This window comes from Anas platyrhynchos, chromosome 3, assembly GCF_047663525.1.
Source record: "Anas platyrhynchos isolate ZD024472 breed Pekin duck chromosome 3, IASCAAS_PekinDuck_T2T, whole genome shotgun sequence".
NCBI classification, from domain to species: domain Eukaryota; kingdom Metazoa; phylum Chordata; class Aves; order Anseriformes; family Anatidae; genus Anas; species Anas platyrhynchos.
In genome coordinates this window covers 54,354,328-54,381,441 of record NC_092589.1, presented here as the reverse complement: position 1 = coordinate 54,381,441, position 27,114 = coordinate 54,354,328, and the positions used below count along the sequence as shown (strand labels likewise).

Here is a 27,114-nt window from a genome sequence, read left to right as displayed (position 1 = left end):
TTTTGCCATAAATTAGAATTTGAAATAAGGAAGATTGGTTCTTTTTAGTGTTGTATAGATAGATTAAATGATGCAGCTGCATGGTAAAATCAATACTATCTGATTTAGATTTCTGCTGGAAAATTTACTACAAGAGTCAATACTATGTGAGAGAGCAGGAGACCTTACCTGAATCCATCTTTCTTTCTTTCTTCCTTTCAGTAAGCTGCAGTCTTTCCTGCTGCAGAAGCAAACCTTTTTGGAGAAGTGTGAAACTTGGATGGATTTGTTAGTTCAGACTGAGCAGAAGCTGGCAGCAGAGATTTCAGGAAACTACCAGAGCCTTTTAGAGCAACAGAGGGCACATGAGGCAAGTCATCATGTGTATATATACATAACTACAACACATACTATTTATACATAGGTGGAACTCACATTCTTTTGGGGAGTAATATAATAGTATGTCTTGAATATATCTAGTGGGTAGCATCCCTGAACATGGAAGGAGGGTTGGAATCGGGTGATCTTTAAGGTCTCTTCCTACCTGAGCTATTCTATGATTCTATGATAAATTGAATTACATTTGCTTGCACTCTTTGTGGATATCTTAACTTAGAAACAACAGCATGCAAATATGTCAGTGATATCCAGTTTTGTGAAGGGCTTGCTTATCTGTCTGCATTTTGTGTATAACATATTGGGATGCCTCTAGCTGCTTGTCCCCTCTACTTACTCTACTTCATATTAGTTTCTACTAAGGGAATCAAAGTTTTACTGGTCTTCCCATAAGACCAAACTGTCCTCATGCACTTTGACCCTTTGTCTTTAGTCCTAACTGGAGATTTCAGTTCTTTCATTTTATTTTGATTTTGTTAATTTACCAATAAATTGCCAACATACATTGAATCTGAAATGCAAGACTTTTCTGTCAAAGACTGAGTTATATAATTCATCATGCAGACTCCATTTGAGTTCCTTTTGGTAACATTTCCTTGGAGAACAAACTGATTGGATCTTCACTCTGTGCTGGAATCATTTGTTTGTAGACCTATTTACAACAAACCAAGAACTAGTCCAGCTTTTGCCGAAGGAAAAAAAATGATTCAGAGTTTTTACTAGAGGATGCTTTTCTGATTCTATGGTGAGGTCAAATGATGCACATTTTTCTCCACCCATATTGTTACTGCCAAGAATCTTAGTAAAGATCAATTAAGACAAGTCAATTTTCATACCAAAGCTCCCATGTGGCAACAGCAGTTTCAGTTCCCACAACTTTTTCAACTGACCTACCCCAATATTCAGGAAGGATCACAGGGGAGTTGTGTCCTTCCACCCCTTGTGTCTTATTTCAGCAAAATGTTTGGGTGAACATTTTTAAGCAGGAAGTAATTCACAATAATTTTTGCTTGCTTTAGTAGATATTTGCTTTAACATTTAATGAGATTTGCTTTTGCAAATCTCATCCATTTCATTTCATCTCAGTGCTGCCAGCATTAACTGGACAGGGTATCTTTGTAATTTGAGATATCTCAGCTTTTTGAGATTTATATGTCCACAAATCATCACTGTCTAAACAGATAAGTTCCTACTGTTGTATTGGCCACTCAGAGTTATATTTTTTGAAAGGGGTTAACAAGGATCGTTTTGCGTGTAATTGCATGTCTTGAGACCTCAGCCTAAATCTCTCCTGAAAACTTGAACTGTTTCAACTATCTGAAGCAGTTAGTTCAGATAAGTGCTACTCAGTAGAAGGTGATTTTTTTTTTCTTTCAACTGTAAAGTCATCTTTCGGAATTTAGAGAATTAATAGCCAATTATCCAAATACTGCATTTCACCCTAACAAAATGTTGTAAACTGTATCTTTTTATGAAGAAATTGCTTTCCACTCCTGCCAGCTGAAAGACAAGGTTCAAATCTAAATTCCTTGAGATTACTTTCCAGATTGTTTTACCTTATTTCCTTGCACATTAATGAGAAAATATTCTATTTCCACATACATTCCCAGAATGGATACTGGGATGCATTCAGTTCTGCTATCAGCTTTCCAGTGCTGACTCTTAACTTTCAAATAAACAAATGTTTATTTGAACAGGACCCCAGCTACCTCAGTGGCCTTATTTAGAAATAATTTCCCACTGTTATTTACAAGCCTTTGATGTGGATGTGGTGCTTTTTCTAAATATCATGAGCTAACACTTTCATCCACATCAGATAACTCCTTCATGACAATCTTGCAGTCACTCTTATGCAATTCTCCAGATATCTGTCTGGAGACCTGGTACATTCCAGGGGACACTTACAAAGTGCCAATGCAGTGAGACAAGCATTTGAGACAGTGCTGGTGGAGGGAGTTGCTTGCCAATGCACTTACTGTTGCGTTTTGTGGTTTGTTTGTTTTTTTTTCAATGTGCTGTTATTGTGCATTTCAATACCTGTCCTCCTTTCCTGCTTCTTTGAATTCCTATTTCTGTGTTGACAGTGATCTACATATGAGAAGAAATTGGAATGGCAAGCGGTCTCACATAACAGAATATCCCTTTTATATACAAAGTTAATATGTATTCACAGAACAAGTGGATGTTGACAAGAATATTTCTGGTTTTGGGTAGGGTTTGAGTACATCCTCTCTAAGCAGAGTTCTTCATGCTTGATAAGGTTTTATTTCACCTATCCTTCGGAAAAAGATTTTAAGTAGTCAATGAAAAATATTTTTTACCACAGAATATAGATATTTCATACAGACAGACTTAAAATGTAAAACCTTTCTTTAACATCCTTGTCTCCTGTACAACAGCTATTTCAGGCTGAGATGTTCAGTCGCCAGCAGATTTTGCATTCAATCATCTCTGATGGGCAGCACCTCATAGAGCAAGGACAAGTGGATGACAGGTAGCCATTCTTGTGTTGTTGTTGCTGCTGGTTAAGTGAAGTAATACTTAAAATAGTGGGAGACTTCTTAACAGAGAATGTTGCAGAAGATGTTAGTGTTCAGATCATGTTTTTCCAAGACAGGAGTTACCATCTACATGCTTAAGCTATTAATCAGACAGCTCTTAAATAATACATGTTCATTAGGATGTGATGGGGTAGATGTGCTGCGTTTGGGAATGTAGTAGCCTTGAGGCTACTTCTCTAACAAATATTTGTCTTGCATTATCAAACACATCACATATATGTCTATTCTGATGTACCTTCAAAATATGTCTTTCACCAAAGGAGCTTGCACTGACTGATTTACAGTGAGTTACTCTTGATTTGTGCCAAAATAACCTGAAGCATAAATATGATGGAATAAGAATTCATTCCTGTCTCATTTTTTTTATTTTAAATGCTCCTGATCAAATGAATAGGAATCAGTGGAACGCCAGTGGCTTCACACTTATGCATTGATTTTGCTAAGGATATCATGGTCCTAATACAAGAAGAACTGTTTAATGCAATATGAGAATTTTATTAATTCTGTGTACATCTTACACCTGCTTTGAGCTAGCTCAGTAGTAAATTTGAGGGCAAATCATGAAATTTCCATGATTTCCTATTAATTTGGATAATCCAAACTAGCAAAAAATGTGGGTTTCTTTGTATGTTTGGGGGGGAGGGGATAAGAGTTTCTTTATTTAGGGGAAAAAAAATAAAGTCTTAGTAATTGGACTCCTTTGATTATCCACGTATATGATGTGTGGAGTTCTCATCCTCAGTACACTGTCAATAGACTTGAGTAGTTTTCTTCTAGTGCTTAATAATCAGCAGCCAAAAAACACATTTCCTTTCCCTCCAGTTTATTTCATTAAAGAAATAGATCAAAGTATGAATGCTACCATAGCTTTTTATTTATTTATTAATTTGCAATAGGGATGAGTTTAATCTGAAGCTGACACTTCTAAGTAATCAATGGCAAGGAGTAATTCGTCGGGCACAGCAGAGGAGGGGGATCATTGACAGCCAGATCCACCAGTGGCAGCGCTACAGGGAGATGGCAGAGAAACTGCGCAAGTGGCTGGTGGAAATGTCCTGTCAGCCAGTGAGTGAGCTGGGAAATGCTCCTATCCCATTGCAGCAAGTCAGAGCATTACTGGATGAAGTGCAGGTATGTCCAGTGTGTTGTAGAAGAAATAATACAGCTTTTTATCATCATCATTTAAAATATTCTTAGAAGTACTTTAGATTCATACTATGTGCCTGGTAGAAAGCAATATTAGATATCAGTTATTCTTTGAAACTGACATAGCCTCAAAAGCAACACTTTGATGGAAAGGAAGTAAAGAACATGCAGTGATGAACTTAACAAGCTCTTTCTCAAGCTTTGTTAGTGTTTTTTTTTTTGTTGTTGTTTTGTAACTAACCTTATATTGAAGCTGTCTTGAAACAAAAACAGTAATCTCCCATTTGAGAAATGTATTCTAGCTAACAAAAATGGATACCTTGAATGCCTGATGTGATCTTCATGTGAAGTTAACGGTGTCTATTTAGCAGTTTGGTGTCTTTTTTAGCCAGATGATACTGTATTATAAACGTATTGTGCTCTTGAGGAACTGTTTCTCCTCAAGATCAATTGAAATGCTGATATAAATGAGGAGAAAGAGAAGTCTTCCACGTCTATCTCCTTGGAGAAATTTTCTAATGGTCTGCTGCAGTAAATGATTAAAAAAAAAAAAAAAGTATCAAAGTATTTGAGCTGTAGCTCATGCTTAAGTATGCAACCAAATATAAGTGAACTAGTAAAAAACGGTTTTCAGGACAGATTATACTGAATTTCTAATTATAATTAAAAAGACAAAGTTGACAGAAATCCATTTATAATTGCAGCTTAAAGAGAAAGTTGTTCTAAGGCAGCAAGGGAGTTATATCCTTGCTGTGGAAGCTGGGAAGCAATTGCTGCTCTCTGCTGACAGTGGAGCTGAGGCAGCCCTGCAGACAGAGCTTACAGAAATTCAGGAGGGCTGGAAGATAGCTAGCACCCAACTGGAAGAACAGAAGAAACAGCTTGCTTTAATACTAAAAGTAAGTGTATAATTTTTTCTGTACCTTTCAGCATGTTCACAGTTTCTCACTTTGAACCCTGATAACAAGTGTTCTCAAGGGATGAGTACAAATACAGGAATTGAATGTATACTGCATTACCATTTCATTTCATTACCTCTGATTTCAAATATTTAAACTAGAAGAGGAAAAAGTTCCAAGCTACTTTGGAACAAGTTTATATATTCCTTGGTATCTTTTAATCAATATTTCCACATCACTGCTAATAAAAGATATTCCTAACAATACTATTTTCAACATAGAGCAAAAATGTATTTTCTTTTGCACAATGCTGGTGGGTTTTTATACATGCTGTATTGAGAATTGCATCTGCCTTATTCCTTCTTGTCCTGGTTTCAGGACAAAAAAAGGACTGTTGTGGTTTAACCCAGCCGGCAGCTAAACACTGCACAGCCATTTGCTCACCCTCCCTTCTCCCTCTTTGGGATGGGGGAGAGAAACAGGAAAGTGAAGCCTGTGAGTTGAGATAAAGACAGTTTATTAAGACAGGAAAATAATAATAACAATAATAATATTAACAATAATGAGATAATAGTACTACTAAAAATAATGTGTACAAAACAAGTGATGCACAGTGCAATTGCTCACCACCCGCTGACCGATGCCCAGCCTAACCCCAAGCAGTCCAGACCCCCCACCCCAGCTAGCCACCCCTATATATTGTTTAGCATGATGTCAGATGGTATGGAGTACCCCTTTAGCTAGGTTGGGTCAGCTGCTCTGGGTCTGTCCCCTCCCAGCTCTTGCTGCACCCCCAGCCTGCCCACTGTCAGGACAAAGTGAGAAGCTGAGACGTCCTTGGCTTGGTGTAAGTACTGCTCTGCAATGATTAAAACATCGGTGTTTTATCACTCTTCTCATCCTAAGTCAAAACATAGCACCCTGCCAGCTACTAGAAAGAAAATTAACTCTGTCCTAACTGAAACCAGGACACTTCTATGTGCCAATGCTATCCCTAAGATATCCCAAAGATATCCCTGGCCATCTGATAGCTGGTGCTTCGTTCAAGAGTCTCGAGTGTTTGCTAACTTAGGTAATGTACTAAGAGTGAGCACTGAACATTTTATTTATTTTTTTTTTAAATACAGGCAGTGTCCAGAATGACTGTTAACATCATTTTAAGTACTAAAGATGGTAGTCAAAGATTTAAATTTGGTCTGTTTGTTTTTGCCTTTTGCTCTTTCCATGCAGGATAATGAAAATTGGACTTGTGTATATTAATAGTGAAATCAATGGCTTTTAGAACAGTTTCAGAGGTTTAATAGAATTCTAAAATTACAGACATTTTAGTTTTGTTTGTAAATAGCAAGGAGAAAAGCAATGCAATAAAATTAAATATTATTTTGGAAAAATTCAGATAAGTAAATTTTTCTTCATCTTTCAAGCCATGTTCCTCCTACCTCTGCTTCTAGCTGGGGAATTACATGAGGAAATTTTTATTCATGAAAGCTTATATCTAGGGAAACTAAAAGTTCTGTGGTATTTTGGCAAGAGAAAATATAGAACTTGATGCTTGAAAGTGAGGAAGTAGGGAAATTACCACATAAATTGTATAAATCATCTCATAGATATCCAAACTTCATTACATGTTGCTACCTTGGTCCTACATATGTGACTTTTCAGTAGTCTTCTGACAAAATGAGAAGCGTAAGAGTATATCTTGCATTAAGATCATCATAACCTCATACATCATGTAAGGTCATATTACTTATTAAGGAGAGAAGAAAGAAGACACTAAAGAAAAGGTCCTTTTGCAAGACCTGTTATTTATAATAATCCATCCTGAAGAAAATCATGAAATACTGATATAGACTGAAAAAAATGGAAGGAGAGAAATACTAAGGCAGTGAGAGAAGGAGAGTATCTTCAAATAGACAAGTTAAAATAAGTTCCTGTAGTGTAATACAACTGGCATTCTGAAGGGTTGACTGGCTTATTACAGATTTGTCTGTGTGATTACCTTTTCAATAGGCCTTAATGAACAGGTAAGATGGGCAAAGCTATGCTGTCACATGACAGTTGGTGGCATTATATTATATTATATTATATTATATTATATTATATTATATTATATTATATTATATTATATTATATTGGAGACATTTAAAATTTTGGAAGGCATACAAGCACTAAAGCTAGATGTAGATGCTAGGACCATAATTTGGAGGAGGTACTTCAGATACTTCGATCTGACCTGAATTTGCAGTAACCCCAACATTTACATTTTTTTTCTGGAGCTTGATGCATCAGCCATTCAAGAAAGGAAATTGAAAATATTTTGGGGAGTTAAAGGCTTTTCTGAAAGGATGGAGTTGTAAATAGACAATACTATAATAACAGGAGGCTTTGACTAGTACATTACTGCTAGCAAAGACCTACATCAAAACTAAAACAACAATAACAAAAAAGATATGACTGTGCATATGACCCAAGCTTTAAGACTCTGCATATTATTTAAAGGGGAAATTCAGTGCTTTCTATTGTTATGGAAATATGTGGTTAATCAGTCAAATCAACCAACATAAGTATGAGAAGTATAATCTAGATCTGAACTGAAGTCTGTTAAACATTTTGCCTTCAGGACTGGGAAAAATCTGAAAAGGGCATTGGAGACTCCCTGGAGAAGCTAAGATCATTCAAAAAAAAGCTTTCTCAGCCTTTGCCAGAACACCATGATGAGTTGCACACAGAGCAGATTCGTTGCAAGGTAAAGCACTTGTTCTCTGCTAACTGTTGTCTCATCTTTGCATGCTTTTGTGCAGTAACCACTTCAGGCTTTACATCGCTGACTGTGCAAACCCACCACACGTGACTGTGACAAGCTAAAAATCTATCCATGTAACATTTGAACTGTATAATACCTGAGTGATCTCATTATGATATAAAACCTGCATGGAATACATCGAACTGATCAAAGTGAGATTATAACAAGGTCTGAAAAGTACTGTAGAAATAACAAGTAATGGTATGTTTATATAATATAAATTCTTGCTTCAAATTTAAGCACATTGTTTTTAAACACTCATTTTCATATTTGAGGTTGAGGACCTTAGATAATATTTTATGCTATATTTCTTGCAGTAGAGAAATGTGGTAGAATTTGAAAGTATTTTTACTACAGAGAATTTCAAATCAATACTTGAAACTCCCCAAACCCTTTGAGTTTGAGAGACATTTGAGTACAATTTTAGTTTGTGGCTACTTGTTACAAAGCTGATGTATCATACTCTGCTGGGGTTGAAAATAGTGGAACATATGGGGTTGGTGTATTCTTTTTCTTTTAGTAGGGCAGAAGTAGTCCAAATGGCGGGTCTGCTCAGGTATGACATTAATTCAGTGAGATAAGAATGTTCATCTTTTTTCATCATCACCACATTCAATTTTTTTTTGTTTGTTTGTTAGCAAACTGGTCTTTTTTCCTTATGCACTTCTTTTAAGGAGTTAGAGAATGCTGTTGAAGGATGGACAGATGACCTTGCACACCTCTCTCTGCTGAAGGAGTCCCTGTCTGCATATATCAGTGCAGATGATATTTCAGTCCTCAGTGAGCGAATAGAGCTTCTGCACAGACAGTGGGAGGAGCTGTGCCATCAGGCAAGTATAGTACTGAGCTCTGATATGAGTATGCAGACTAAAAAGGTATTGGAGGAAAAAAATAATGCAAGTGGCAGATTTTGGAAAAGATGCATATAGGCACAGGTAATGTTCAATTATGAACTCTTGCTGGATCAGGGATAATATCCACAGAAATGTTTCCTTTAGTTACTGCTTATATTTTTATATTTCTTGAACTTTTCCATGCTTACGAGGTCATATTTAAAACAACAAAAAGTCATACCGTGTGTTGTGGGACTGTGGCGTGGGGAAAACGGAATTAATACAGTTTTCCATACTTTTGTGTAGTAGCCATGCACAGAAATGATGTCCTCTCTCAGCTCAGCATTACTTTTATACCTTCAGTTCTGCTGACGGCTTCTCCTTCTTCAGATGTTAATGTCTGCATTTCCCTTATTCTGAGGGTGAATTACTTGGCTGCACAATGAGATGAAGAGTATTGTTTGATTTTTCAGTACATAACCTGAGAGGGTGACAGAGCACTGGAACAGGTTGTCCAGAGAGGTTGTGGAGTCTCCTTCTCTGGAGCTATTCAAAACCTGCCTGGATGCCATCCTACACAATGTGCTCTGGGTGATCCTGCTCGACAGAGGGGTTGGATCAGATGACCTTCAGAGGTTCCTTCCAACCTCAGCCATTCTGTGATTCTGTGATCATGCTATTAGTGTATTTCCTGCATCCTTTTTGCATTTAGAGATGCAAACAGTGGATTCTCCCTCACCCAGCTTTTGAGATTAGGATCATGTTATTTCTGTGGTTTTGTAGATGTCGCAATGCATACCAGGGATATTGTGGCAAAAGTTACATCCCGTAAGTTTCCTATGAAGGCCTCAAAACCACCCTCAAAATAGAAAAAGTGCATTACAGTTAATAATGCAGAACTTCTTTAAAGTTAGTTGCATTTGAATGAGCCAACATGGGTACATCTAAACTATGGGAATGCAGACAGCCAGGTAAGGAAGTTTTGTACGTACTAAGTGCTTCAGGATGTAACCCAGTGCAACACTGTGTCCAACCGTTGCTTATTTCCGGAAAGTTGTCATCAAATTTAAAACCACAAAAGGGAAATGTTGAGATCATGGTGTATGCTACTGTTAAACCTAACATAGTAGTCAAAGAACACTACAATCACTTTTGCTTATGAAAGAGCAGATGAAGTCTTCATATTCTCAGCTGAAATGCTGGTATAAAGTCAGAAACAATTTAGAGTACAGTGAAAAGGAAATAAGTAGTGGTTCTGAAACTACAGAAACAACTGCTGCACACCTTCTGCTACTATTTTAATTTCATTTTCCATGCTTTTCCTGTCAAGGATGGACTATTACTCATTTCTTAAACTTAGCAATACTTTTCTTCTTCCAGTATTAATTACAAATTACAGCATTTGCTTGGTGGTTTTTTTATGCCTATTCTTCCTTGTCAGGACATATTCAAGTCCTTTGGAATCTCTGAAGGTGTCAGTGATTCAGAAGAAATAGTCATCCGTGAAATGAGTGTATCGGGATTGAAGCAGAAAATTGCATATGCTATTTTAGAAATTAAAAAAAAAAAAAAGTAGTGTCTCTGATTTTGCTTTGTGCTCATGCACAAATCATGAAGTCTTTTGTAGTTTGGCCTATGCTCTCTCTCTATATATATATTTTATTTTATTTTTGTTCTTGGTCAAGCATTTATATCTTCCTTTTAATTAATCTCTTAGACTAAAAAGAAACCATTAATATGCCTTATTGCATTTTATAAGTGAACAAAAATTGTAAGAGAATTTCCCCCTTCTAATGAAACCTTAGAGACATTATGAAACAATATATTGACATGACACTAAGCATAGTACTTGGATGCATTCTTCTATGCAATTGGATGTAACTAACAAGAATCCTGAGAATAACACTTATCTCTAAACTTACAGTCATGCAAAGTATTTGCAGTACAACTCCAGTTTGATGTAATAGAAGTGGCTGGAGTTCATCTGCAGCGCCAGAGGAGTTCACATGGTGCTTCAGCTATCTCTTAAATCGATGTACTTCTATTTATTTATTTATTTATTCTGTTTAAATGTTCTAAGGTCTCCTTACGTCGACAGCAAGTTAGTGAGAGACTGAATGAGTGGGCTGTCTTCAGCGAGAAGAACAAGGAGCTCTGTGAGTGGCTGACACAAATGGAAAGTAAAGTTTCTCAAAATGGTGACATCCTCATAGAAGAAATGATTGAGAAACTTAAAAAGGTATAGTGCAATTACAAACTGTTGTGTTGTTGTTGTTGTTTGTTTTTTAACTTTTGTTTGGTTTGTGTCGCAAAGATTCTGAAATAGATTTTACCTGTTTATAAATTTCAGGGCGTATTTTTATTCTCTCACTTCGCAGCTTTTTCCTGTCTTTTTTAAGGTGGGACTATCCAGGATACCAGAAAATTAAATGAATATAAAGTCTAAGGCAACTGAGTGTTTTACTAAATGTCCAGTCAGAATTTACTGCAATTACTTTAACTATAACAGACGTATTTATATAAGGTTTTTTTTGTTTGGTTAGTTGGTTGATTTTTAATTTTTTTTTTCATTCTTCTGATAAGGTTGTTCGTGGTTATACCCTAATATTTAAGAGATTGTCTCTCTACTGTACCAATCACCAGTAGAACAAAAATACGTTAACGTTCACTTGTATTCTTGTATGGTTCCTTCTGTAGTGTAGAGCAGAATGCATTCAGTATTTATATTCTGAATGTTCTTTTCTGTCCAGGATTATCAAGAGGAAATTGCTGTAGCTCAGGAGAACAAAATCCAGCTCCAGCAAATGGGAGAGCGACTTGCTAAAGCCAGCCATGAGAGTAAAGCATCAGAGATTGAGTACAAACTTGGCAAGATCAATGACAGATGGCAACATCTTCTGGACCTTATTGCAGCCAGGTAAAACACTTGTTTTGTTTTAAATTAAGAATCTTAAATTAAAAATCAAATTAAAATATTTTTATTGTTTGCCTTTTCATTATTAAATGTGAATGAGTTTATTCTCAGATATCAGCACATTTCTGTGAAATTTACTTTCCTGTTTTCCTTTGCATTATTTATTCTGACATTATTTCTTCAAGCAAAAAGGAGACAAATTGAAATTTGTCCACTAGAATGACACAGGGTTGGTTGCAGATTTAATTGAGCTTTCTTCAATGCAATCTTACTTCAGATGAGTGCTTAAATCTAGGTAGAAATGTAATTAAAAATAAAAATAAAAATGTTGGCAGAGCAATGGAAACAGTGCAGTTATTGTTTTGGCTTGAATTTCCAGAAGAGCAGTTCTAAAACTAATTCTGCTTAATTCGTTTTTGACTGATGGAGAAAAGTAACTGAAGGTAGACATATACACATTGGACTTAAATATTATTCTTTTTTTATTAAGGTGAACAACATAAAAGCAGTTTTCATAGCTTAAAGAAATACAGGGTTGTTGTTTGATACATGAACAAAATTGGCTTATTTGTTTCAATATTTTCTGCTCTGAGTCATTATACAACCTTCTTCCTGTTACAGACAATAATTTTGGCATGGTTTTGTATACGCAGTTCATAAAACATATACTCTGTATTTTACACTTCCGTTATTTAAGGGCATATGAATTAAGAGTATTTCAATCTTGTTTGCAGCAAAAGGGTTTGCTTTGGTTTATGTTTGTTTTGTTTTTCACTTTTTTTTTTTCTTTTACTGCATTCCTGCTCTGAAATCTTTAAGCATGAGAGTAGTAAATTTTATGTAAGCTGAAGCATTCTGGTGGCTCCAGCTACTTTTACAGCAGTTCATTTTAAAGTAATGAAAGCTGTATAGTTTCTGATCGAGTCAGGAAGTGGTGCATTACAGTTGAGAAGCCTGCTTGTTTTAGAGGATGTGATACATCACCAGCTGTTGAGCATGGCATATATTTGTTGTATATTTTTTGTGTCTTCTCAAACACTTCCTCAGACAAAATTTCAAATGTTATGTTCAAATCATACCTTCAGGAAGTTTTGAGTGAAAAGCAATGAAATTCAGAAACTGTAAAACAGGTTTTTGTGGAGAGGAAGGGCATATAAAAACTTAAACTTATATAAACTTATCCACTTAAACTTTTTCATTCTGTTATCATGAAGCAGGGTGTCAAGTCCTAGCACTAGACTAATGTATGTGAAGTATTTATTTACTTTTATTCCCATAACATTTCAACTAAGCTTTCAATATAGCCTTCTTAAATAAATTACTTCTTAATTCTGGACTAAGTACAGTTTGGGAACTGAGTCGCTGGGAAAGAGCTGAGCAGAAAGGGATCTGGGTGTGCTGGTTGACAGGAGGCTCAAAATGAGCCAGCAGTGTGCCCTGGCAGCCAAGAAGGCAAAACACATTTTGGGGTGCATTAAACACAGCTCAGCAATATGGTCAAAAGAGGTGATTCTCCCAATTCATTTAGCATTGGCGCAGCGTCACTTGGAACACTGTGTGTAGTTCTGGGCTCCCTAACTTAAAAAGGATGTTAAGGTCCTTGAAACATCCATAGGAGGGCAACAAAGCTGGTTTAAAGGCTGAAAGTCACGCCCTTTGAAGAGCCACTGAGTACAATGTTTGTCAAACTTTTAGAAAAGGAGGTTAAGGGGTGACCTCATTGCTCTCTACAGCTTCCTGAGGAGTGTAAGTGGAGAGGGAGGTGCTCATCTTTTTTACCTGGTATCTAGAGACAGGATGTGTGGCAATGGTTCCAAGCTGCACCAGGGAGGTTCAGACCTCCCATTAGAAAAACCTTTACCCAGAGAATAGGCTTCCTAGAGAGGTGGTTGATGCCCCATGCCTATCCATGTTTAAGAAGCATCTGGATAATGCTTTTAATGATAAGTTTTGACCTTGGGTCAGCCACGAAGTATACTGACAGTTGGACTCAATGATGTAGGTCTCTTCCAGTTGGAACTGTTCTACTCTATTTCATTCTAACTAGCATGCACAGCACTATTGTATGCAGTTGTACAACAAGTGGGAAAAAAAGAAAAAAAAAAAGTTTGGAAAGTTTGAATGTTGTATTTCTGAAGTTAGGAAGTAAATAGTGGAGAGGTTTGACACTAAGTTATGGAGATTTTGCTAGTTCAGCTGTAACTTAGGCTGATAGGAGCTAAAACCTGGTTAACTAATTGAACAAAAATTTTTGCATTCCCCGAGCTGATATTTAGAAGACTGCAGAGGCTTTCAAATACATCGTTGTATTTTGAAGTATGTTCCTATATTGATATTTTTGAGTTTGGAATATGTCATATAACATAACTTTTGGCTGCACGCAGCTAGTAAATGTAGATTAATTGTTCTAGTGTCAATAATTAAACACACCTTTTCATATTCAGAATATCCTTGGATCATAATCCTCGATATCATTAATGAAATATTATAGCCTGCACACTTTTCTGTGGAGCCACAGTCAGCCTTTGCTTGGAGCATTTTTCTTGGTGTTTTTTTCTCTTTTTTTTTTTTTTTTAATTATTTTTCCATACAGATGTGAATTAACAGAAGGTGCTCTAAAAATCTTTAGTAATATAGTATGATAATATGAGTCTGATCTGTGTCTTTACTTGTTTTTATGCTGGGTGGTAGAACTTCTCCATTAACTTGTAAAAGGCTTTCTTTGTTGTGTTCTGTTCTGTTATCTACTTTTTTTAATTGCCTCTTCATTTTGAGGAGGTCTGTAACTGAAGAAAAGACAGCTACAGAAAGGTAGTTGTGTCTCTTCATCAAAAAATTTCTGTTTCTGTCCTTCTGGAAGATTTTTATCTTTTCAGATGAATTTATTTGATAGGTCGGCCTGCTGCACAAAATGTTACTTATGTTCACAGCCAGTTAGCAGTGCTTTTGCTGTTACTGCTCAGGCTTTGCAAGGAAAGTAATATTGTATGGTGTCTTTTTTTCCTCCCTTCCCCTTGCACTCATGGTCCACATTCCTGGAGATCAAGCCTGGCACATGTTGATGAATGCAAGTTTTATTTAGAAACATGACCACTTGTCACCATTCAGTCTCATGTTATCAAGCAACGTCTGCTAACATTTGTTTGGCATGCAACATTTTCTGTACAGTACTCACCAGCAAAAAGGAGTTTGTCCCCTTTCCTTCCCCCACACTAAGCACAGTGTGTGCAAGCTATTGGACTGGAAGTTCTTCTTTTAAATGCTGGAAAATTTCATGGTGGTGGCGGAGGACTTGCAAGCTGTGAGGATGGCGGAGGACGGCAGTGTGGATTCAGATCTCCCAGACTGTAATTGTGATATCACAAGGCAGGCAGCTATTTTTGTTTCCTTTTGATTGATACAGTTCTTTTTGAAGTCTTGGATTGCTGAGAAACTGATAAAAATATAGATATGTAGAAATCACTGCCTTAGCTAGAAATGCCTGTTTTTTGCTCTATTTAAAAGTAGTTGACAGTGATAATGGTATACTTTGTTTTACAGCTAGTGCTTTTGGATCCCAGATTAGCTTTTTGTTAACTAATTCAGACTTGCAACTCCTAAAATGTCTTTGCTATCTGAAAGAAACCATTGACTAGTTTTACTGCTCTTTTTAAATACAAGTGTATACACATGTGAGAGAAAGCAGACTTTATATTTGTCTGCTCACTGTGTCATCAAAGGGGCATGGCTACAAGCAAAACTCAGAGAAGGAAAGAGGCTGTAAAGACAATGTCAGGCATTACATACCGGAGTTGATCTGTCCAATACATATCCTGTAACTATATGTAACTCAACCTACATTTTCTTGGATTTATGATTCAATTTGTCTTCTTCCCAATAAATATCTTCCAATATCTTCCCTAGAAGTTTTGCTAGTTATGTTCATAGTTCTATAAATTTATTCCCTGAAAGGGGAATCTGTGATCTGAAGAACAACTATAACTGACAGTAATACTGACATTGTGCACATTTGTACTGTAATTTGGACCTTGCACCTTTTTTAATCATAAACTGATTTTAATACTGATTTTAATACTGATTTTTTTAAACTATTTCATAGAATTAAATGCTTCTTAAAACTTCAGTTATGAGTATGTTGGGTTTTTTGTGTTTTGTTTTTTTTTTTCACTTTTCTGTTTTCTACTGGCTTTATACAGGTTTAGCTAACATGGTCTTACTGTCTGTTTTCATGTTCATTTTAAGTTTAACATTAGTATCCAGCTGTCTAAATGACTAATGCAGTATCTATGAGTTCTGTATGATGCATTGTTATGTATTTACAAGGCTGTTCCTGTTTAGGTTTAAGTGGAATCTCAGGCTGTCTAGTTTAGGACTGTTTGAATTAAAGGCATTTGGCTTTAATTTTAGCTCCAAATTGTTCTGCCATTGCCCTTTCTTAATGTAAGATAAATATTTCAAAGTTACTTTCTTGGGGAATCTGAGGTACAATAATTGAACATTGAAATTTAGAAATGAGTCTTCTTCACTAGACCACAGAAACTATTTGATTCTGCAGTATTTTCCCTTCTAAAAGTCTTAAATATTTATAAAATGTAGCAATACTTACATAGATATATAGATATATAAAACAACCTTTGAAACAAACATGGCATAAGTTTGAATGTGATGTCTTCATTATCAAGCAGGGAAATTATCTCAAATCTCTTCAAGTAACATGCATAGTGCTGCAACAAAAGCATGAAATGCTTATCAGAATAATTAATGGTTTAAACATAATCTTGTAAATGAAATCTCAAAAGATCAAAAATTACAGTTGGCTAGGAATACCACATATTTGGATGGTTTCTAATTTGACCTTTGTCTCTAAGTAGAGCTTTTAGTTTCATTTTTAGTCTTTCAGGCCCTGCCATTAACATAGAAATATGTGATTTTGAGCTGTTATATTTTCAAGGGGAAGACATTTTTTTCTTGCATACACATTATGTAATTATTTGTATGCAGGCACAGTGTTCAGTGAGATTAAGAACACATGCATCTTGCTTACTAAATTCAGAAGAAAAACTGTTAGACATGCTGGATGTCAGAGTAAATTTTCAGAACAGCTGCAATCACAGCATGGTATTTCAGTTTAGTCAAAAAAAAAAAAAAAAAAAAAAAGGAAGCCCAGCATATTCCAAGAAGCACATGTTTATTTGTTTCAATCTGTACCATGGGCAAGGAAGCTGTTATGTTATACCCTGTACAAAAAATTTAGGTGCAGGTATACTTAAGAATTGCAACAGCCTTTGGAGGGAAGGCAGGTTTAGAAGTAGTTTTTGGCTTTAGTTTGAGAATTCTTTTCATATGTCACTTTTATTTTTTTCTTTTTGTCTCTTAAGTAACTTAGGTCAGGTGACTGAAGACAGTGCTATTTGGGGATTTTATTATTTTTAGGTTTCTTTTGGAGCCTGGCAGAGCTGTAGTCCCACGCAGTCTGACAGAGACAAAGAGTGTACTTTCTGATTGGCAGGCACTTTATCAGATGTGTCTAGCAAAATTTAAATTAAATCTAGCAAAGATATTAGGGTACTATAAAACTGCCAATATGAAAAGCCTGGTTCACAGCTTGGACTTACAAATGATAGAGCAGCATTGCTTGTACGCTAAGACCTGATGTGACTCATTGTTCCCTTTTCCACTCCAGCACACGTACAAAAGATCAACAGCATTCAGCCTTGAGAGTCCAAGCAGAAAATGGGCTGGATTTCACCCCAGATAGACTGAAAAACTGTATGTGAGGTCAGAATGAGTGATAACCAACCTTCTTGCCTATCCTACAAGCAAGCTTCAATTGGTCAAAAACCACAAAACACAAGCATAACACAAAGGTGAAGAGGGGATGGTACCGCAAAGATTGGTTGCTCATAGTGTCTCTCCAAGGCTGAATACATTGCTGTGTTTTGGGATGACCTGATTGACTGGGAGTTGGACTGTCTTCCAGCACAATTGTGTTGTCTTCAATTACTTCATAGCTAGATTTTCAGAATGAAGGAATTACTGAGAAAGACTTTTACAGATGAAACAGGCTGAAGTGAAAAATATCAGCACAGGGTGAAGGTTTAGTGAAATTTTTCTCTCTCATTAATCTTAATGCACATTTAAATCAAAAACACTGTATATTTTTTCTTGATCAGTATTTTTGCAGGATCAGGGCCTCCAGAAAAACACTACTTAGATATCACTACGAAGATACATTCTGATTTCATCGTTTAAATCTGAAGTAGTCCATTAAGACCAAGAACATCTTAAAACAGCCCTTAGGATTTGGGAATTTTCACTAAGTTCCCAGTTTGATTTCTCTCACTAAAATCTGTTTACTCAGGCACAGCTGTCACTGTAACAATAATTCAATGTTTTGAAATCATCAGGGTGAAAACGATGTGTTCACTCAGAGCACTACACCAACAGTACTGGTTAACTGGACCAGTTATTTGTAGTCTAAGATCTTTTGTCTTCTTTTAGTCAAGTTTGCAACTAAATTAGTTACATTATTTTGGGTTTTGGTGTGTGTGAGTTTATTTAAATATATATACGTATTTGTATTTCTAACAAACCATTGTCTCAACAGATAATGGTATAGAACCTTTGAAAATGTTGTCTGGAATTAGTAAACTCGTAATTTTTCTCAACCAGAACCTATGAATGCTGGATTATTTGTATAGATAATACACTTCTGTTACTCAGTAAAGGAAGACTTCAGAACAGAAGTTGCCATCTATGTTAAGTTTGTTAAGTTTCATCCCCCTGAAACACATACTGTAGAAATTTTTATGGTTTTTTTTTGTTTGGTTGGTTTTTGTTTTTTTACAGGGTAAAGAAGTTGAAAGAAACCCTGGTTGCAGTGCAGCAGTTGGATAAGAACATGAGTAGCCTGAGATCTTGGCTTGCCCATATTGAGTCAGAGCTGTCCAAACCAATTGTCTATGAAACTTGTGACTCTGAGGAGATACAAAGGAAGCTAAATGAACAGCAGGTAAAATACAAAACACTTATAAGGTGCACAATGGCATTAGGAGAAACAAAGTAGTGTGTCCTTGGGCTGCTCATACCCAGGGCATAAGGCAAAAATGTGTACGAATATCAAGGCAAGTGGTGCTTACTGTGTCACTTATAGAGCCTTCTGCTGGCTTTGACATCCAGTCTACGGGAGCTGTTTGACATTCACAAGAAAGGTAAGGCACCAAGAGATGTAACCTGAACGAGCTATTGCAATTGATTTTCCTTGGGGGTTTGTGATTTTTGGTTGTTTGAATTGACTGTTCCAAGAGGCAAAACTGACACCTATTAGACCTTGCAAATTTTGCACATGCTTGAAAAAGACTCTTTTTTAGCAACTTTTCTAACTTGGTTTTATCTTGCAGCTTGTTTGAGAATCACATTGCACGCAAAGATGCATGAACTATACATGTGAAGTTAAAATCAGTTGTTTTATACTGCCCAAAGCTTTTACGCAGTGCTAGAACAAAATAGTCAACATTGGAACAGGAAAAAAAAAAAAGTCAGCCAGCTTTTGGCATTACAATTAATCTTACCCCAAAGAACATTTATTATACTTTCTATATCCTGGTCCTCTTCACTGCTATGCTATACGCCTACTTCACAGATTATGGCTCAGTGCAGTAGAAGGAAATATATGGGCATTTCATCCTTCAGCTGCCCAGTGTAGTTTTACTTAGAAGCATTTTGCTGGTGAAGACTGTTCCGTTGTGTTCCTGTTGGTTATTTATTAGCAGAAATACCTTTTTGGTGCCTCATTGGAGCTGACTTACATGTTCTCCTGAGTTCTTTCATGAGATGAGAAATAAATGTGTGGGAAGAGGAATGCCAGAACGCTTTGGGGAACTTTAATTTATGGAGTGCATAAAATGGCATTTTGATCTTTTAAGCTGAGTGTGGGGCTGAGACCCAAGAATGTTCTGAGTGTTTTCTGGCTCCCTAACTGATTTTCTACATGGCTGTGCAGAACTGCTTATTAATATTCTATATGTAATTTACACAGGGTTAATAATTCATAACACACAAGTGTAACTAATGAGTTGTGTTTCTGAGATGGTGAAGTGCTGGGCAAGGCTAAACGTTGCTATCAGTAAACTAGATACTTGACATTTTTTTTGCACTAGGATCCCCGTGCAAGCATTCCACTGTTTGTTATAACCACTCCTTGTGGGACTTATTAGGAGTATGGAGACTGGTGTCTCTCTGATTTCCACCATTTCCTTGTGGTGGTTCCCATAGAGTGAAAGCATACAACAATATTCTGTGGAAGTCTGAGTGGTTTCACTGGACTCCCAAAGGGGAGAAACAGAGGTGAATTTTATACTGGGAAGATACCGTGTTTGTAATCTTGATGATGATTTGATTTGGTAATGCTGCAGACCATGGTTGTCCTATATATATTACAAAACAAAAACTTCAATGTATGGCAACCAGTATTTTTATTACCAGGCAGCTGTATCTCTGTTCACTTTATCTCAGAAGGCCAGCATGTCAGCCATCTCAAGTATTTCATCCCTCGTTTTTCTTCCCTCTTAGTGTTCTTTTGTTCTTTTCTATGTTTAATCTTCCACTGAGGCCATGTTATCCTCCCCGTTCATACTGCTACCAGTTGTTCATATACAAGATTACATAAAAAATATTATTCTGTGAAAGAGGAGAGACAAATTCCATTTCTGTAACCCCACTGTCATTCTGTAACTTCTCAGCCTCTTCTTCAGTCAAGAATGAGCTTTGCAGGTTGCTGGTCCCTATAGTGAAATTAAGAGGCAATTCAAGCTGGATATCCTGGGGAAGGTAGTGTAACCTCACTGAAGCGTTTTCCAAGGGTTGCAAGCTACATTTCTAGGATTACTTGTTTGTTTACTTTCTCAGCCTGCTACCAGTAGAAATTGAAAAATTGTTTTTGCTTTTGGGATGATTAAAGAAAAACTTGTGCGTTGATGAGAGCAGTGCACAAAAGTGATGCTTCTTCTGTAAACTAACCAAAAAGGCTAATTGTTCTCTAAGAAACATATCAACTAAGGAAAAAAAAAAATATATATATATATATATATAGCATAGTCATCTGTTGTAGAAAAGCTTTGTAGGTGAATAAAAGTTTAATTCTTAGGAATACTCAGGACCATCAATGTGGCAGTTATAATTGCTGCTGTAGTCCAAAACAACAGAAAAGAGATTTTGTTACCTGAACTTTCTTAGCCTAAAGTCTCATAGCTGTCTGGAATACATGTTTTACAGAGTGTTGAAACTATTTATAGCATCCACCTTATATAACATCTCAGGACAGGGAGAAGAATAAACACTTGTACATTATGATGAAAGAGTATTTTCCAGGCAAGTGAAAGTGAAAGGGACAGAGCTGAAGGATAAAATACCGTGATTTTCCACTTTCTCATGTGGTTAGGTGTTCACAAAATATCCTTCTATTTCATATATGAGAACAGGAAATTAATAAAGTCATTGAGTCCAATCTTCACAAACAACAAAATCAGATAACTGATGTAAGATAACATTACTCCATTTCAAATTTGATGATGCTTTTATATTCTATATTTAAACCTCATTTCCTGCTGGAAGGCTATCTTCATATTGCTAGTTGTTAGAAAGATTTGTCCAGTTGGAGCTTAAATTTATGTAGAGACAGTATGTTGACACTATATTTCTTTTTGTGTGTCAACATTTTGCTTTACAAGCAAAATCACAGAATCATCTAGGTTGGAAGAGACCTAGTCCAACCTCTGACCTAACATTAACAAGTCCTCCACTAAACCATATTGCTAAGCTCTACATCTAAACGTCTTTAAAGACCCCCAGGTATGGTGACTAAACCACTTCCCTGGGCAGCCCGTTCCAATCCCTAACAACCCTTTCAGTAAAGAAGTTCTTCCTAATATCCAACCTAAAACACCCCTGGTGCAACTTTAGCCCATTCCCCCTCATCCTGTCACCAGGCATGTGGGAGAATAGACTAATCACCACTGTGCTACAGCCTCCTTTAAGGTACCTGTAGAGAGTGATAAGGTTGCCCCAGAGCCTCCTCTTCTCCAGACTGAACAATCCCAGCTCCCTCAGCCGTTCCTCATAAGACATTTTCTCCAGACCCCTCACCGGCTTCGTTGCCCTTCTCTGGACTCGCTCAAGCACCTCCATGTCCTTCTTGTAGCAAGGGGCCCAAAACTGAACACAGTACTCAAGGTGTGGCCTCACCAGAGCCAAGTACAGGGGGACAATCGCTTTGCTAGCCCTGCTGGCCACACTGTTTCTGATATAAGCCAGGATGCTGTTGGCCTTCTTGGCCACCTGAGCACACTGCTGGCTCATATTCAGGTGACTATCCACCAATACTCCCAGGTCCTTCTCTGCAAGGTAGCTTTCCCTCACTTTACCTCTACTTAGCCTCGTTACCGTTTTCTTGTTCTCCTACTGTGTTCATCTCTTGGGGCCCCCAGCACAAGAAGGACCTGTTAGAATGAGTTCAGAGGAGGGACACAAAGATGATCAGAGGGCTGGAGCACCTCTCCTATGATGACAGGCTATGGGAGCTGGAGTTGTTCAGCCTGGAGAAGAGAAGGCTTCAGGGAGGTCCTTCCAAAGCAGATCTACACGAAAACTCAAGAGGGACTTTTTGGCAGGGAGTGTAGTGATAGGACAAGGAGTAATGGTTTTAAACTAAAATAGGGTAGATTTAGATTAGACATTAGGAAGAAGGGTTTGTGAGGCACTGGAACAGGTTGCCCAGAGAAGCTATATGTGCCCCATCCCTGGAAGTGTTCAAGGCCAGATTGAATGGGGCTTTGAGAAACCTGGTCTAGTGGAAGGTGTCCCTACCCATGGCAGGGGGGTTGAAACTAGATAATCTTTAAGGCCCTTTCCAACCCAAACCATTCTATCATTATTTGATTCTATAAATAAAATTTCACATCTCTTATACTAACAGTTATTTTGTTCACCTGCAGCAGAAGTGAATGTGGTATTCTAGATACAATCTATCACTTTATGGTATGGTCATGTTAACATTTCTCTGTTACTCTTGGGATTATGTTGCCTTGACCTTGGTCCATCCTGACTTTTCCATCTAATACTCTGATGGTTCATTTCAAATTTAAGCAAAAGTCAGGGAGGGTTTCTTTTCCTTGCACTTATCTAACAGAAATAGCCAATTACTTTTGTGGCTTGTCTCGACTTGAACCAGTTGTTCAAAACTGAAAATATGCTTCAAGAAGAAGCATTATCACCAGTGGAGGAAAAGACATTACAACCAAGAAACCAACAGGAGAAATAATACTAATCACATATAACAGGTGCTAAGACCACATAAGTACATTTTCTTTAGCTGTCCTAAATTCTCCGTTCCAATTCCAATTAAAATGCTATATGTTTTGAAAGTTGAAGGAATAAACTCCTACTAAATATGCAGTTTGACATGTGCTGCTGCCAATCTCCATGTCAGACGTGCCGCTATGCAGCTATCTTGCCTCGGGAATAGTAGAATCATGAAGGGCACCTCCAGTAGATAATACTTTTTCCTGACACACTTCTCTTACTAACTTCTGCTTTACATTCTCTATGATAATGGAGAAGGGACGGGAGCGTCATTGGTGTGGTTGATTAAATGTAGCTGAAAGATACTCATCTGAGTATGCAGAGCTCTGGCAGTTTGTCCCAGGGGATGTTCTGATGTTCATAGCTCCTGGGAGAGCTGTGCATGCTGCCAGGTTCTCCTAGCTTCGCTGATAACATTGTATCAATATTTGTGCTGTCACAAGCACAATATCTATCTTAGTAGATTGCTTTTTTCTTGTTTGCAATTGTTTGGTGTTTTTTGTTTGTTGTTTGTTTTGTTTTTTGAATAAGTAGAACAGAAATGCATCTGTATTTAAGCATGTTTTGTAATTTATCTTAAGAATTAATTTCTTCATCTACAGGAACTTCAGAGGGACATAGAGAAACACAGCACTGGAGTAGCATCTGTTCTCAATTTGTGTGAAGTGCTTCTTCATGACTGTGATGCCTGTGCCACAGAAACAGAGTGTGACTCTATCCAGCAGGCTACACGTAACCTGGACAGAAGGTGGAGGAACATTTGTGCAATGTCAATGGAAAGGCGACTTAAGTAAGTCTAAAATGTCTACAAATGAGTATTTTCTTTCACAAACACAACTACAGAATGGGACATATATGATAGGGTTGCAGTATTGAAGGAAAGAGTCTTGTGGGAGTGTGGCTATGGCGGTCGACAAGCCCCATGGTTGGTGATAACATTGGACTCTTAGGACTCTTAAGGATGAGGCCATAAGGAATGTAAAGAGTGTAGAAGGAACAAAGGGTGATTCAGGAGACATCTTGTTGTCTCAGGTTGCTTGTTCTCCAGCCCTTAAGACATGGAAGTTGTTGGGTGTTTGCTGTTGCCGGGCAAAGTTGTTGACCAATGAATAGTTAGTGGAAAAGTACTGCTGTAGGGCAATTGGTATAAGAAGGGAGCTTGTCCTCAATAAGAATAGATGAAGTTATGCCCTCAATAAGAGGGAGTGGAAGTTGTCATCAATAAAGTAGAAGCAGTTACTTATCCTGAAAGAACTCTGGTGTCTGTGTGGTTCTTGATGCCACAGTCTAGAGGTCAGAAAAGGATCATACACTGAATAAAAGCCAATAGTTACCATGACACCGGAGGAAAAAAAAAAAAAAAAAAGTTGTATTATTATGGGTCTTTATATAAAGTACATGAGTCAATTACCAAATTTTGTTCACATGAGACCTTTGATGGAATATGTTTGATTTTCCATGCTTTACAGGAGCAATGAGAAATAAACTAGAGAATGTATGGTGACTGCAGTGATTTCAAGAGGTTTAGAAAACATGACCTAAAAGAGAGAGTTACAATAATTAGTCTTACCCTAATGATGTTTGTCCTGCTTCATATCCACAGATTGCTATCTCTAAGTAATTTTCTACTGTTTCCATGGTAATGTGTGCTATTAATACATTTGTAATAGTAAATTAGCTGAGCTATCAGTATTTAAAATTGTTATTGTGCTAAAAAAAAAAAAAATAAATTTTGAAAAAGGAAAAAAAAAAATGGGATGTTGAAATTCAAGTTCAACAACATATCATCAGAGTGTAAATTTTACCTCAGAGTATTGCATGGATCAGGTGCCTTTCAGAGCTGCATATCTAAGATTTGGGGAAAATGTCTTCTGTATGCAAAAGCACACGAAGTTCTGTTGTAATATATGTGGTCCCCACCCCAAAAAAAAAATCATCTTGGGATTTTACAGTCTCAATATTAAGACAATTTGATTTCAGGGTTGAGTCAGTCACTCCTTTCACATATTCAACTGAGGTCAAATAGTCTATTTGAAAAGTTGAAATAATTTTTAATTTTTTGATTAAAAAAAAAATCGATTACCATATATATTGAGAGAGAACATTTTACCACTTGTTGAATGCCAAAAAAAAAAAAAAAAAAAGAATAAAAAGAAAAAAGAAAAAAAGGTCATGTCCCTTTGCCATGCAGGACAATGACTGTGAACTTTAAAACAACTCAAGCATTTTGCAAAAAAAAATAATAAAATGTTCTGAAGTTGAAGTTACTGTGGAATTTCTAATCTCTGAAATACTGTTTTAGGTACCTAGATTAGACTGTATATCTGAAGTTATTTAGCTTGTGCTATGATTTTTATAGCTCCTATTACATGTTTATAATGTTCTTTTTATAATGGTTCCAAAATTAGACGTATTAAAAAAACTGTCATCATCTTATTCCAGCTCAGTCTGGAATGAGTCAGTCTCCTCTGTTGTCTGTTTATCAACCTGCCTATGTGAGTTAGATTAAGAGCCAGTTTAGTGCAGTACAAGTTTGCTGTTGATGATTATTTAAAGTACTGAAGGTCAGCTGTCCTTCAGTCCCAGCATTCCTTAATTTTCCATTATCTGTTGCAGAATTGAAGAGACGTGGCGGTTATGGCAAAAGTTTTTGGATGACTACTCAAGATTTGAAGATTGGCTAAAAACCTCTGAGAGGACAGCTGCTTTCCCAAGCTCCTCTGGTGTACTTTACACGGTTGCTAAGGAAGAACTGAAGAAATTTGAGGTGATTTATAATACTTGAAATTTAATATCTACTGATCACATTACAGCAGCCAGCTGGTGTTCTTCCTTCCCATACACAAGTCACTCAGCAGACACTGTATTAACATAGCAGAGTTGATGATTTTGCAACTGCCCTCTCTGGCAGGTTTCTAGGAGGAAAAAACAGTGGAAGGTGGAAACTAAAAATGCTAATAAGTCTCACTTCATTTTTGTTCACCACAGTTAGAATTCTTGGCATTTTTCTTCTGCATTTAATATGCTCAGTCAGCAGGTGCTCCATAGCATTCATTAATTTCTCTTCAGTAAGTACTTCTTCAAATGAATGCTGTATGTCTTGGCTTTTGCTTTGATTTCATCCCTTTACTTCTTTCCATAACACTCTGATACCAGCCCTCTAAACTCTTGTATTTTTTTGTACGAAGTACTATGTGCCCATATTAGATACTTATCCCTGAAAAGCACGTGCATGCAAGTATTGTTGTATGTCCATATGGTGTCTCCAACAACTTAGAGGTCAAGTGTGTCCTTAAAAGTTGACAAGCTGTCACTTCAATCAATGCTTAATGGCTTGTTACATAACTCTGTTATTTCTCCTACAAAGTGATGCTTTATCTCATAATCGCAATGGGTTGTATGCCTATATGCAAAGCACACATAGTCCATGTGGCTAATCATGATAAAAGTCATAGAATCAGAGAATCACAGAATGGCTGGGATAGAAAGGGGCTTTAAAGGTCATCTAGTTCCAACCCCCTTTTCATGGGCAGGGACACCAATCCAACCTGCCCTTGAATGCTTCTAGTGATAGGGCACCCACAACTTCTCTGGAAAACCTGTTCCACTTTCTGAGTAAAAGATTTCTTCCTAGTGTCTAATCTAAATTTCATCTCTTTTACCTTAAAGCCATTACTCCTTGTCCTGTCACCACATGCCTTGACAAAGAGTCACTCCCCAGCTTTCCTGTAGGCCCCTTTTAGGTTCTGTAAAGCTTCTATTAGGTCTCCCTGAAGCCTTCTCTAGGCTAAACAACCTCTCTCAGCCTGTCTTCATAGGAGAGGTGCTCCATCCCTCTGATGGTCTTTTACTTAGTTTTAGATTTGCAAAGAGAATATCAAGATGAGAGAGAAAAATGACTCTGAAGAAAGAGAACAAATTATTTAGACATTTCAGTAAGCAAGCCAGGTGCTAGAAAGTATCTGCTCTGAGGAAGAAATGCAAATTTTACATGTCTAAGAGAAGTTAATACTTTCTAGTGTAGCATTTAATTCAGAAACATAAACTGTGAAGCACTGATTCAAGTTTTATTATTGACATTTGCATCTCTGAGTGTACTGGCCAGGTTCTGTTGTTATACACTGCCAGACTTCTTAATTAGGGTGAGTTAGGTTACCAGAGCATAATAATTCTTGCTTGCTGGACCCATGCACTCTGCCTCAGACTTTCTTTCCATTGTTTCTTT

The 27,114-nt window shown here is 36.9% G+C and overlaps 1 protein-coding gene across 3 annotated transcripts in view; it reads left to right on the top strand.

Annotated features, from left to right (window-relative positions):
• The window catches only part of SYNE1 (spectrin repeat containing nuclear envelope protein 1), a 308,749-nt gene that overhangs the window by 257,604 nt on the left and 24,031 nt on the right, over nucleotides 1–27,114 (top strand). For 2 of the 3 annotated variants that reach the window (XM_038177603.2, XM_038177600.2), the window contains 11 exons: nucleotides 202–349; nucleotides 2,775–2,869; nucleotides 3,833–4,067; nucleotides 4,787–4,981; nucleotides 7,602–7,727; nucleotides 8,459–8,614; nucleotides 10,698–10,856; nucleotides 11,368–11,534; nucleotides 18,381–18,543; nucleotides 23,492–23,679; nucleotides 25,506–25,656. In XM_038177603.2, coding sequence (XP_038033531.2) covers nucleotides 202–349; nucleotides 2,775–2,869; nucleotides 3,833–4,067; nucleotides 4,787–4,981; nucleotides 7,602–7,727; nucleotides 8,459–8,614; nucleotides 10,698–10,856; nucleotides 11,368–11,534; nucleotides 18,381–18,543; nucleotides 23,492–23,679; nucleotides 25,506–25,656 — 1,783 coding nt within the window. Of the gene's footprint in view, nucleotides 1–201; nucleotides 350–2,774; nucleotides 2,870–3,832; nucleotides 4,068–4,786; nucleotides 4,982–7,601; nucleotides 7,728–8,458; nucleotides 8,615–10,697; nucleotides 10,857–11,367; nucleotides 11,535–14,558; nucleotides 14,898–18,380; nucleotides 18,544–23,491; nucleotides 23,680–25,505; nucleotides 25,657–27,114 lie in introns of those variants that run through there. The other variant, XM_038177615.2, reaches the window with a different exon arrangement.